At 39.7% G+C, this 13,213-nt stretch overlaps 1 protein-coding gene across 4 annotated transcripts in view; it reads left to right on the top strand.

The window, feature by feature from the left end:
- The window catches only part of CLCN3 (chloride voltage-gated channel 3), a 59,559-nt gene that overhangs the window by 40,046 nt on the left and 6,300 nt on the right, over window positions 1–13,213 (top strand). For all 4 annotated transcript variants that reach the window (XM_064710666.1, XM_064710664.1, XM_064710665.1 and 1 more), the window contains 6 exons: window positions 300–506; window positions 1,533–1,613; window positions 2,644–3,189; window positions 8,512–8,698; window positions 9,992–10,390; window positions 12,224–12,440. In XM_064710666.1, the coding sequence (XP_064566736.1) occupies window positions 300–506; window positions 1,533–1,613; window positions 2,644–3,189; window positions 8,512–8,698; window positions 9,992–10,390; window positions 12,224–12,440 (1,637 nt within the window). The remainder of the gene's footprint in view (window positions 1–299; window positions 507–1,532; window positions 1,614–2,643; window positions 3,190–8,511; window positions 8,699–9,991; window positions 10,391–12,223; window positions 12,441–13,213) is intronic.

The raw sequence follows: 13,213 nt of genomic DNA, 5'->3' as shown, positions 1-13,213 counted from the left end.
ACATCATAAACTGATTCATCCAATCTTAAGAAGCTGCTGCAGATTAATTTTCTACTAAATGTAATTTGTACTGTAGTTGTATGTTATTACCCAGTGTTTTAGAGTAAGTTGCAAATGAAAAGCTTCTGGCAGGCAGAGAGACCTAGTGTGGCAATCTGAATGATACGTGTTTTAAAGTGTGACAAAGTTAGTCATTTGAAACTGCTGGCATTGAAGTTCTGCAGCTAAAATTAAAGGATGAATTATTTTCTGAAAATTGAAGAATGCAGTAACACATACATTTTTTTTATTTCTTCCAGATAAAAACTATTTTGAGCGGCTTCATCATCAGAGGTTACTTGGGGAAGTGGACTTTGATGATAAAAACAATTACTTTAGTCTTGGCTGTTGCATCAGGTTTAAGTTTAGGAAAAGAGGGTCCTTTGGTACATGTTGCCTGCTGCTGTGGGAATATTTTTTCCTACCTCTTTCCAAAATACAGTACAAATGAAGCTAAAAAAAGAGAGGTAAGTTCTTGAAAAATCATTTCTAGAATATATTGAATATTGGTGCATTTACATTGATTTGTTTAAAAGATGATCTTTGTTCTCTTGGACAATGTTTAGTGATTATCAGTTGTTATTTATTATGTTAAAAACAATGTATTATCCCCAGCATTCTGACAGGTAAATAATTTCTGTGGCAGAGTCAGTTTGGTCTCCACTCCGGAATGGTCTCTTCTTCAGAGACCATTTGGTTTTATTTAAATTCTTTCTGTGCTTGTCTCTAAACTTTGGTAATTGATGGGTGTCTTCAGTGGTGAGGACAGCAGAGTATCTGAACCCATGACCAAAGTGTTCCTGGTGACAGCAGTGTTCTGTGCCCTGTTCCAGCTCGCTGTTGTTAACGAGTGTGGTGGGTTAGACTTGGTGCCGGCCAAGCAGTTCTCTCACCCCTCTGAGTTGGCAGGACACCAGGAGAGAGTAAGATGAAAAGCTCAGAGGTCAAGATGAGGACTGGGAGATTGCTCACCAGTTGCCATTACAGACCAGACCTGAGGAAAGGTCCTTGACTGCCCACAGTAGACTGGCGAGAAATGAAAACAAAGCTAAATGTATCTTGCTCCCACTGTCCCTTCTAGAAAGGCTCAGTTTCACTCCTAGCTCTTCTATCCCAAAGTGGCACAAGGGAATACTGTGTCTCTGCTGCTCCTTCCTCTTGATACTCTTTCTCTGCTCCAGGGTGGGCCCCCACCCATGGGAGACAGTCCTTCACAAATATCTTCAGCATGGGTCCTTTCCGCAGGGTGCGGCCATTCAGGGCTGCCCAGCCTGGTTCACCCACACCCTGCAGTGCCTGCCAGAAACCTGCTCCTGCTTGGGCTCCTGCTCACAGGCCATGGCTCTTGCCAGGGCTGCAGGGGGAAGATCTGCTCTGCCATGCACCTGCTCTGCCCTATCATGAGCAAACTTGGCTTATAGCTATAGCGAGATTTTGTTGTTCATATTTACAACATAGACTGTGACAAACCCCTCCCCTTTATTGTTTTCCAGGTGTTGTCAGCTGCCTCAGCAGCAGGAGTGTCTGTAGCCTTTGGTGCCCCAATTGGTGGAGTCCTTTTCAGTCTGGAGGAGGTATGTCAAGAGATGGCATTGAAGAATAAATGTTTGAAAAAATCTGTCTTACTTTAAATAATTTCTGACTCCTTTAAGCTATGGAGTCTCTCCTAAGAAGGAAATTATTTTTTGACCCATATTTCAAAGCCAAGAGTCCTGTTACCAGCGAACTCCTGAAGATATATTTTTTTTTAAATGAATGTCAGCCTTACTTTATTCTCAGTTATTTTATTCTGGAAAAGGGCCAAGTCTGTTAATAACTACAGTTTACATACAGATAGGGACACAGCAGCTTTTCAGTCTAGGAGTTTATTCTGGAAAAAAAATATGAGGCTCTTAATTTTTGAAAAAGGCTTTCAAGACTTATTGGACAGTTTTGTAAACCAAGTTTTTAACCAATACTTAAAGCTTCAGACACTAAACACAATTATATGATAATTAACAAAAATAGGATAATTATTAAAAGGGTAAATATACTGTAAAACTTACCTCCTAAGCTAGGAAATTCTCTTCTCCAAAAAATGTTTTATACTAAATTAGTTTTAATTGTAATTTTCAAAATATGTAAGAATGTTATTTCTATCATTGTTATTTTTAAAGACAATTAAAGCCCTAAAAATCTCTGAATTGAAAAGTAGGGAAGATACTTCTTTCATGTGTAATTTTGTTATGTTGTTAGGGTATTTTGAGGACTTCCTCTGTTGCCAGAAAATGAAGAAGAAAACTGTCTTAAAATTCAAATCAGGCTATGTGGGGCTTAAAAAATGAAATTGCATGTTCTGTTTTGAGGCTTTTTAATTTTTTTTGTTAGTTTTAATCATACATCTTAAAAATAACACATAAACCTTTCAATAGAGGTTGAAAGGAGATGAAAATATTAGCAGGAAATGTGAGAGTACAGCTAGTACACACTGGTTCTCATGAAGGCTAGTAAGAGACACAAAGCAGAGCAGTTGTTTTAGCTTATACCATGTGAGCAGCAGTATTCTAACACATGCAGAAGCCTTTCATTGAATCACTAATAATTCTCATGTATTGTCTTTTGCAGGTCAGTTACTATTTCCCACTGAAAACTTTATGGAGATCGTTTTTTGCTGCTTTAGTAGCTGCATTTGTTCTAAGGTCCATCAATCCTTTTGGTAATAGCCGCCTAGTCCTTTTTTATGTGGAATATCACACTCCTTGGTACCTTTTTGAACTGCTTCCTTTTATTCTTCTGGGAGTATTTGGTGGGCTCTGGGGAGCATTTTTCATCCGAGCAAATATTGCATGGTGTCGTCGACGCAAATCTACAAAATTTGGGAAGTATCCTGTCCTGGAGGTTATTATTGTTGCAGCAATAACAGCTGTGATTGCATTTCCTAATCCATACACAAGGCTGAACACCAGTGAGCTTATTAAGGAGCTCTTCACAGACTGTGGGCCATTGGAATCCTCCTCGCTGTGTGACTACAGAAATGATATGAACGCAAGCAAAATTGTAGATGATATTCCTGACCGCCCAGCAGGCACTGGAGTCTATTCAGCTATATGGCAGTTGTGTTTAGCACTCATATTTAAAATTATCATGACAGTCTTCACTTTTGGTATCAAGGTAAGTGTGAATGCAGTAGCTCTCTTATCTGCTGTCATCATTTAATTATTGCCTTTCTCATTTCCCAACTCTCAAGGCTGGAAGCTTTGTTTATTTTTTTCATATTATTTCTTTTAAAAAGAGGTCTTTTTTCTTTTAGTTAGTAAGCAAGTCCTGTAGCAAACAGTAATAACTTTAATTAAATTCAGAATAATCCTTTGTTCAGCTGAATAGAAATGTGCTAAATGCAGTAGGGAGCAGTAACTGTGTGGATGGATGTCTGTATGGGCCTGATTCAGCAATAAGGGATGATTCTAAAATTTCCAAGAGCAAAGTTTGAGCATAACCACTCAGATTCCCTAGTCTTCCTGTTACTTGGAAGAAGAACAGACTGTACCCTATACACATACTATGGTCATTCTTATATTCACTCTCCTCATTGTTCACATAAATCTAATTACTACAGATGTTAAAAGGAGACCATGATTTCTTCTGCTGTATTTTCCAGTATTGCATCCTGTGATGAGAAAGTGGGTTTTGTTCATGTGACTGTAATGGAAATTTCATCTCCATTACAGACAGCATAATTTTTGTTTTTCCCAGTGTCATGGTTTGAGCCTGGCACAGAGCCAGTGCCCCCCATGAAAATGCCTCACCCTGGTGTCTGCTGTGAGATGTGACCAGGAATAAGCAAAACAGGCTCCAACTTAAACATAAAGAACACTTTATTACCTAAAACTACAGGAAAAATAGGGAAAGACTATAAGAAAAAGGAAAAAAATTGAAAACCTTACAAAAAAACCATTTTCCTCCTCCCCACTCCCTGACTTTCCCAATCCAATACATTCTCTCAAAAACACCAACTGCCCAGCCCGGCACGACACTTTAGTATACTCAAACTGCAGTTCATGAAGAGGAAAGGAGTCCTTCTTGTTCCATAGGCTTCTGGAAACACACTGAAACCTCGGATGCTTCCTTGTCACTTCGGCACCGCCCGGGGGGAAAAAAAAGTCCTTTTGCCGCTTGTGACATGTTCCTTCCATGCCCAGTGCTCTCACCACCGAGACATGGCCAGAGCTGCTTTTAGGGTGGTCTTTCAAGGATGCCTTGTCTCACTCCAAAAAGGCACAGTCTCTGCTTTTGGGACAACTGTCCCCCCCATATTTTTCCAACCCCCTGGGGCCGGGGGGTCCTCACGAATGAACCCTCCTGGTTTTGAGGCACTGCCTCCCCCTAAATGCAGTCTCTGTGTCACAGGAACAACTGAGTCCATGGCTACAAGAAAAGTCCAGCCAAAAGGCCACTCCAAATCATCTCTCCCCATCCAATCATCTCCACAATCTCCGGGCCAAAGTCCTTATCTCATCTCATCTCTCATCTCCCTTCTTATTCAGCTTCGAGGAGGATTAGCATTTTCTGCAAGGCCCCAATCATGCAAGAAAGGGTTAAAAGTTTTCAGTCTCTGTCTGTCGGTCCCGGAGCGACTCCCACGCACGCTGCCCACACGCTGCCGCTCCGGCCGGGCAGTCTTCCTCCCCCTTCTCGCTGGCTGCTCTCCTGGGGGGGGGGGGGGGGGGGGGGGGGGGGGGGGGGGGGGGCTGGCTGCCCGATGTCTCGATGTCTCTTGGGGCTCCCCCACCCTTCCATCCTTGAAAGCCCCCTCAACCCCCACCTCTGTCCAGGCCCCAGGCCTACGGCATGGCGGCCCCTCCCCCGCCCAGCAGCAGCGGGCCGGGCGGGGGAAGGGATCTGACCTCTTCGCCCAACGATGTCCAAAGAGGAAGTGCCAGGGCAGTGCCCTGCTTTTAACCCCTGTGTATTCTCGGAGGTGTGTCCAAACCCCACTGGCTACACCAGGTGTCAGTATGAAACCCAAAACCTTCATTGGTTTGACCACAGCTTCCCAGAATTCCCACTCCTTCCTGGTCAAACCATGACACCCAGTTGTTTGATAGATCTGTTTTGGAGGTGGCTTCAGCTTCTCCCCAGTCTGTGGCTGTTTTCTGAGTGATAATATAGAACTGTCACGCCTTCATCATTTTCTGTCTTGTCAGGCTCCCTTCATTTTTTTTTGCAAGTACATCATAATCAAATGTGTCTTGATGAAAACTTCCTGTAGAATGTTCACTAAGCAAGATTTGTGTTTCAGTTTGCCTTAACTTTTCAGTGTAAGTTGCTGTTCCATGTAACAGTGTGCTTAAGAAAACACTTTCTTTCTGTAAGGGTGTTTGTTCATTGGAATGTGCTGTGCAGAGAACAGTCTTGGAAGTACTCAGACCTTGACTGGTTGCAAGCCCGAGCAACCTGCTGAGGGTGACCCTGCTTGAGCAGGGGCAGACAGTCTGGGGCAGGCATCTTCAACCTCAACTATTCTGTAACTGACAGAACAATAACATCGTGTTGTGTTTCTCATGTTTTGATATTTTAGAAGATGTTGCAGGTTGTTATTTGAAGTTATGTTCTGTATGTTGGCTGGTGGGTGAGAGGAAGCTTACAGTGTATTTCAAAAGCTAGTCTTCCTTAGGTCCATAATTCAGGCACTGTTGTGTGAGGTGACCACTTCAGTCTGTTGTTTAGTTTTGTATTCACTTACTGGGTTTCATTTATATCTGGGACATTACCATTCACATGTTTATGTGCATCTGGCTCTTTGACATGGGGTTACACCACAAGGTCACACTGCATACTGGATAGAATTCACTGCTTTACAGAATGGGAGAGCTTGTACTTCATTTGAGTTTGGTTCATTTTCTCAGAATTTCAGCATGTGGAAATATTTCTGTGAAGCTGTGACAATATATTTATTACTCTGCCAATAGGCAAGGAGTTATGTTGCTGTCATTCATGGAGCTGGGCTACATTAATTTCTTGGATGCTTTAAAGCATGTGGTTAGTTAGAATGTCAGCCAGGATCTGGAGAAGTTGATGTTAGTTTAATGATATTCATTTGGTTTAGGCTTTATCTCTCTAAAATAAGTAAATTCAAAATAGAAGGGAAAAAAAAGAGAAGAAATAATATTACACTGTCATTTAAATAATTATAAAAGATCCTCTGGGCTCTCCAGGTCTTTTGTTATTCCTGGAGCTGTAGCCATCTGCAAACACACATGCTCCCCATAGGAACTGCTTTCCTGTGAGGTGAGCAAAGCTACCCAGCTGCTGCCAGTGAGGCAAAGGGATTCCTGCTGCTAGTACTGCTGTGGAAATGCATTACTAGGAGGCTGATATGGCAGCATTTTTTTTGTTTTGTTTTATTTTTTTCTTTCATGCTTTTGCACCTGTACTGTATTGCTTTTTATCAGTAGACTCATTACTGTGTCTAAATGCTGATCAGCACGTGGGAAGCGGTTACAGTTTTGCCTCAGAACATGACTGGTACACACTGGCACTACCAAAGAGGTGGATCCTAATCCTTGCTTCTTCCAAAGATGACACAGAACAAATCTTTTCCTCTGGAGTGTAATTTGAGCTTGTCCCAGAGAAGAAAGCCGAGAAGAGGAAAAACGTAGCTGTTTTCCCTTGCTACTTCTCTGGGAAGATTCCTTTCCCCTTTGTGATTTGTGATTCACAGGCTTATGCTAACAAATAGACCTGTAAAATCATAATTACAGTTAGACTTGTAACCATTACCCACATATGATGGAAAGAAGAGAAGGAGCTAGTGCATAAAAAGTTATATTACCAAAGGACCAGAAATAATTTGGATGCAATTTCCACATGGAGACTGAATTTCTATTGCATACTGCTAGCACAGTAGGATCTGAGGCAGTTTCAGCAGTTTATTTAGTTACTTTTATGTTGGAAATACGGAATTTTGTCAGGGTACAGTTGCACTGTTCACTGAGGAAGAATTTCACACAGGAAAAAAAAATTGATTTTAGCAGTTAGGAAGGGTCTTAAATGCATAATTAATTGTATGTAATAACAGTAGTGGTATAAATGCACAATTTGAATACTAGACTAAAATATTAAAATGAAAAAATTGAATATTACCTCTGTAAACACTGAAATATTAGGTAATTCAGTATAGGAATTAAGGATTATTAAACTTTGTCTCAAAACCCATGCTGGTGACTGTCTAACACAAAGTTAGTTTTCCCTTGGTTTCTTGGTTAGAAATCATCTTTGCACACACAAATACAGACAAAATACAAAGTAATAATAATTATAAGCTATGTTTGCTTTTTCTTTGTTGTTAAAAATCTTTGCAACCATAAATACAGACAAAATACAATAACACTAACAACAACAACAATTCTGAAATACACTTCTGCAACAGCTATTGAATACCACACCAAAATCTATAGTTTGGAATTCCACAGTACTTAAATTTCACAGCTGGACAGTACAAGAAAAATTACATGATGTGTCCTGTTACACTTAATTAAATTATTTAATCAAGATGGGATGAGATGCATTTAGGCAAAGTAAAAATTCTGCTCCTTTTTTGTAGTTACATCTATACCTCAGTCACAGTATAAAATATCTTGATGTTAACAACTGCTGTGAGGAGAAGCAGCAGGCATTTACAGTTTAATGAGACATGTAGGTACCAGTATGTTTTTTGGAAAGATTGGCTTCGTAAGGCGAAGAAAAGATGTACAATAGTTTCTTCATATGAAACTGTTGATAAAAGGAAGTTTACATTAATATTTTACTAAGCCATGGTTGTGTGACAAGGCTTTAGTAGTAGCAGAAAAACATTTTAAGTAACTAAGCTGACAGTAGGAGCTTCTTTCTTGTTTAAGCTATTGTGTTACCTGCTTTTTGCAGTGGGGATTATCTTGTCTTTTTCTCTCTTGGTGTGTTTAGCAGTCTATATGCACTCATTTCTACAGGAAACAGCAATAATAGTACAAGGCCTCTTTTAAAACTCACCTGTTTAGGTAATTTATAGCAGTGTCAGGAAGCAGTTTAGGAAGGCAGTCCTGTTTAGTAAGTGAATGTTGACTCTGAGGAACGTAAAGGAATAAGGGAGACAGGAAATGATAAGGAGCTCTTTCCTTTATGATTAGCACAGTTCACACCAGACATACACATGGTAAAGAATTGTGCTATTGGCACTGTGTCTAGTTCTTGGTCCTGTATTGGTGGTAGATTTTCTCTTAAACACGGTAAGATATAAACAAACATGCTCATAAAGTGGTTTCTCCTAATCAGGTCGATCAAAGATATCAGTAGAATTCTATCTACAAACCTTCCAAGGTCACTTACCGTGGTTTTAATGTGACAGTTTAAGTATTTACATCTCTTTCAGAAAAAAAATACAGAAAATCACTTTTTAAGTCATGTGTCAGCTATGTTCCCAGCAGCAGCATGCCAACAGTTCTGTTTTTGTTGCAGGTTCCATCTGGGTTGTTCATACCTAGCATGGCAATTGGAGCAATAGCAGGAAGGATTGTAGGAATTGCAGTGGAGCAGCTGGCTTACTACCATCATGACTGGTTCATTTTCAAGGAGTGGTGTGAAGTTGGAGCTGACTGTATTACACCTGGTCTTTATGCCATGGTTGGTGCTGCTGCATGCTTAGGTAAATAAAATATAACAAATAAGTATCTGGTTTCTTCATATAGCAAAATAGTTATTAAAAAATGAAGGGAAACACAAACTTGTGCAGTTTTGGAACACCTGTTTATAGGATCTTCCCTCCAGAATAATACTTTCACTTCTCTGCACAAGACCCTCAAATCCTTGTGATCTGAGAAATAACGTGAAATCTGAATTTATGAGAAATAGGAGAATTTTAGTAGTGTTTGCTTTCTCTTTTTGGTATCGAGAGATGTCATCACTACATTGGTCAGAGAAATCAGTTCCTTGAAACATATGAAGTAGAGCATTTACAGTGTCACGTACAGTTAAAATTATTAGAAGGAAGTGGTGTGAACAGCTGCCACATCTACATGAATTGCAAAAAATTGTTCTTGAAATTCATTTTCCAAACAAAAGTTTTAGAAGTGTGTAAGGTATTTTTATCAAATCTAATTGCTGAAAATCAACTTCATGGAAAGAGGCTTAATTGGGGACCTAAACTTGTCCTCATTTATAACTTGGTTGCCTTAGAAATTAAACTTAAAAACTCTTAGGACAGATTCTGCAAGAAGTAGAACTTTTCTTTAAGGAAAATTATGTTTGGGCAATCAAACTAGTGATACAAATTTATTTTTTGGAGAGATTGTTCTGGTTTTTAATAGTGCAAATTGAATCACTCTTGATTGAATTGAAAGTCAGTTCATATTATTTTATTAAAGGAAGATATAGCATCAGAAACCTTAGCAGAAAAAAATTATTTTAAATAATAACAAAAGAAAGTATAATCCCTGTCTTCTGTTGTCCAAGAAAGAGATTTCTTTTCATCAGCTCATAATTCTGTTTAGCTTTTATGATTAAGCAACAGCATCAAAGTCCTAATCCTTTAGACAACATAGCTGTTGGTTTGCTACCTATGACATTTTTGAATTAGTTCCATTCTTTTTTCAAATTCTTACATCACTGGATTTCCTTGCATTTCACAGTACTTTTAACCCTGATATGGTATGGAGATATACACAGTTTTGTTCTTAGCTTACATTAAATAACTGTACATATTTTCCAGTTCCCTTTATTACCTCCCTTTCTATGAATTTTCCCTAAAACTCTCTTTTTCACTTCTTGAAGTTCTGTGTTAATTTTCTCTGTCTGCTTCTGTTGGTATTACGCAGAAGGACGTTTGTCAGATGACCTTTCTTGTCAAAGTTATGTTTGTAGGTCTCAACAGGAAGGCACAAAATTCTAAAACCATTATTATCTGTTACTCAGATGTTACTGGCTATCATTTTCCTTGCAGGTGGTGTGACAAGGATGACAGTGTCCCTGGTAGTTATTGTGTTTGAGCTAACAGGAGGGCTGGAATATATTGTGCCCCTAATGGCTGCAGTGATGACCAGTAAGTGGGTAGGAGATGCCTTTGGTAGGGAAGGCATCTATGAGGCTCACATCCGACTGAATGGCTATCCTTTCTTGGACGCCAAGGAAGAATTCACTCACACCACGCTGGCTGCTGATGTGATGAGGCCCCGGCGGAGCGACCCCCCTTTAGCCGTCCTCACCCAGGACAATATGACTGTGGAAGACATAGAAACCCTGATCAACGAAACCAGCTACAATGGTTTTCCTGTCATTATGTCAAAGGAATCACAGAGACTTGTGGGCTTTGCTCTAAGAAGAGATTTAACTATTGCAATAGGTAATTAACTTTCAGTATTGCATTATTGTATACACCAATTTAAATAGGTTTGTATTATTTTATATTTAAAATAGAATTTACTCTGTATGTTTTTACGCTTCAGGTTGATTTAACTATATGATAATATATCTTCAGTAGCAGGCTCTGAAATGAAGATAATCCTCATCTCTTTGTCTCTTGTAAAAACAAAAGTTGTCATACTCATGTAGGTCAAAACATTATCTAATCTGGTATTTTTTAGTTTTTTGAGATTTTGATAGTACCCCATTTCCTTGAGTAATGCTATAGTAACATTCTTCAAAATTGAGTAATTCTCATTTTGACCATCAGTATTCTGTGAGAATTACTGTCCAAGTAATTTTTAAATGTATATCCTATTTCTTTCTAACAGTGTGTTTTTTACTTTTGTTATAACAACCAAGGTTGTATTATGGAGAGATAAGTGCAATATTAATTATTTTAGGTTTATGTTTTTCAATCTGTTTGTGTAATGGGAAATTAGTCCCTGGGCACATGAGCACACAAGCTCTGTTTGGAACATCTCTTTCTGTGTGAATATTAGTAGTGCTTGTGTGATACTTGTGATAATGCTTTGTGCGCTGGCAAGAAAAATTCTGTGGATTTTGAGGCTACTATCATAACCATAAGGAGGAAACACACTGTTATGTAAGAAAATGTTACAAAACTGTAACATTTAGTGCATGAAATAAGTGATGCAAGTTGCATCTTAAACGACTTTTATTATATATACATATGTCTTAAACAAAGACACTTGAGAAAGGGACAAAAGTCTCCAGAAACTTTTAAAACATCTTTTGTGAACAGAACACTGTTTGCTTCAGTCAGATTTTTGCCTGTGGTTTTACTACTGTGTATACCATGGCATTATATTACATAGGATGTATATGAATGTACAAAACTTGGATATTATTACCAACACCATACTAGTTAAAGTTTGCGTTTACTTGAGTAAATGGGGGAGTAGCAGAACATTCTTCTTAGAAAATGCTTTCACAGGTAAGACTCATTTCAGCTGCTGGGATTATACAGTGAAAGTTGCTTAGTCTTGGGCTGTGTGTGTCTTAAGAGTCACGGTGCCCTGGCAGCCAGGAGGGCCCGGTGTGTCCTGGGGTGCATCAGGCACTGCATCTCCAGCCAGGCAAGGGAGGGGATTGTCCTGCTCTGCTCTGCTCTGGGACAGCCTCACCTCAAGTCCTGTGTGCAAATTTTGGTGCCAGATTATCAGAGGGTTATAAAGCCATTAGAGATCATCCAAAGGAGCGCCACAAGGATGGTGAAGGGCCTTGAGGGGAAGCCATATGAGAAGTGGCTGAAGTCACTTGGTCTGTTCAGTCTGGAGGAGGCTGAGGGGAGACCTCATTGCAGTCTGCAACTTCCTCCTGAGGGCAAGGGGAGGGGCAGGCACTGATCTCTGCTCTGTGATAAGATCTGAGGGAATGGCCTGAAGTTCTACTGAGGGAGGTTTAACTTGGGTATTAGGACAAAGTTCAGGGGGCTGTCAATTGAGACTGACTTTTCCCTGGCAGTTTCTTCAGGAGCTGAGTACTTCTTTCTTAGCCTTTCCACCTCTTTATAGTAAATAAAAGTTACTTATTGAGTGAGACAATTAGTTGAATAATGACTAAAGCTGAATGGCAAATGGCTGTTGTGATTTTTGCACAACCACTTTCTGGGGATAAAGCAGTGGCTGTGGAAATATATGCGAGAGCCGGGTATTGTTGATTGAGCTGTATGTCTGCGTTAACATCTTACTCCAGGAATATAAATTCCTCTTCCTCTGCTGTTTTTCCCCCTTCCCCGTCTTTCTTAAAGAAAGTGCTAGAAAGAAGCAGGAGGGGATTGTTGGCAGTTCCAGGGTATGTTTTGCCCAGCATACCCCATCGCTTCCAGCAGAAAGCCCTCGACCTTTGAAGCTCAGAAGCATCCTTGATATGAGCCCTTTCACCGTGACAGACCACACACCAATGGAAATAGTGGTGGATATTTTCCGCAAGCTGGGTCTGAGGCAGTGCCTTGTAACACACAATGGGTGAGTAAAGTGGCAGCAATGCTGTGCATTTTTTTAGATACAGCAGTTTTCACTTCCAGGATCAGAGTATTTGAACCAGGATATTCACCAGGATCATGGTATTTGAACCCATGGTAGGTTTGGTATTGCAGCTGAGGACCCCAGCTGTTCATGAAGAATGTGCTGTGCTGTAGCACCTCTCTGAAATTCTTATGCCTTGCTTGTATTCCAAGTAAGCAGGCAGATGATTTCAGTCATTTTATGATGTTCTGTTAAAAATTTACTGCCATTCAGCAAGCTTGGTCTGTGCAACTTGCTTGTGGAGGAGACACAACTCGTCTTGCAGAAATTTAGTCTTGTGCTCTGCAGAGTCTAAGGCCTGTATTTCCTGGTTATTATCTATGTTCTGGCAACATGCAATGTATCAGTAGTTACTGAACATCCACAAATACTGGGTTCATAAAGAGTAAAGCAGAAAATGATCTAGTCAGTATCTCTTCTGGAGTCTAGTGATGGGGATTACCAGCAAGCTTTTGAGTTTTGGAATACTAACAACTAAACTGCTGCTAGTTCTGGAACTTCAGTCTGCAACTTTTGTTTCTACAATTCAAAATATTTCAGGAAAATAGTTTTAAGATTTAGAATGTTTGTAAATGAGACTGTTGGGAGTTGTCCTGTGATTATCTACTAAATAAATCAGCCCCCAGCATGAAAACTAAATGTTCATTGTAATTGCCTCTTATCTAAACTGCTCCTTGTTTTTTTTTACATGATCTTTTTCTGTGCAGCTGTTC

The sequence above is a fragment of the Zonotrichia leucophrys genome, chromosome 4 (genome assembly GCF_028769735.1).
Source record: "Zonotrichia leucophrys gambelii isolate GWCS_2022_RI chromosome 4, RI_Zleu_2.0, whole genome shotgun sequence".
NCBI classification, from domain to species: domain Eukaryota; kingdom Metazoa; phylum Chordata; class Aves; order Passeriformes; family Passerellidae; genus Zonotrichia; species Zonotrichia leucophrys.
This window is presented reverse-complemented; position numbering and strand designations above follow the sequence as displayed.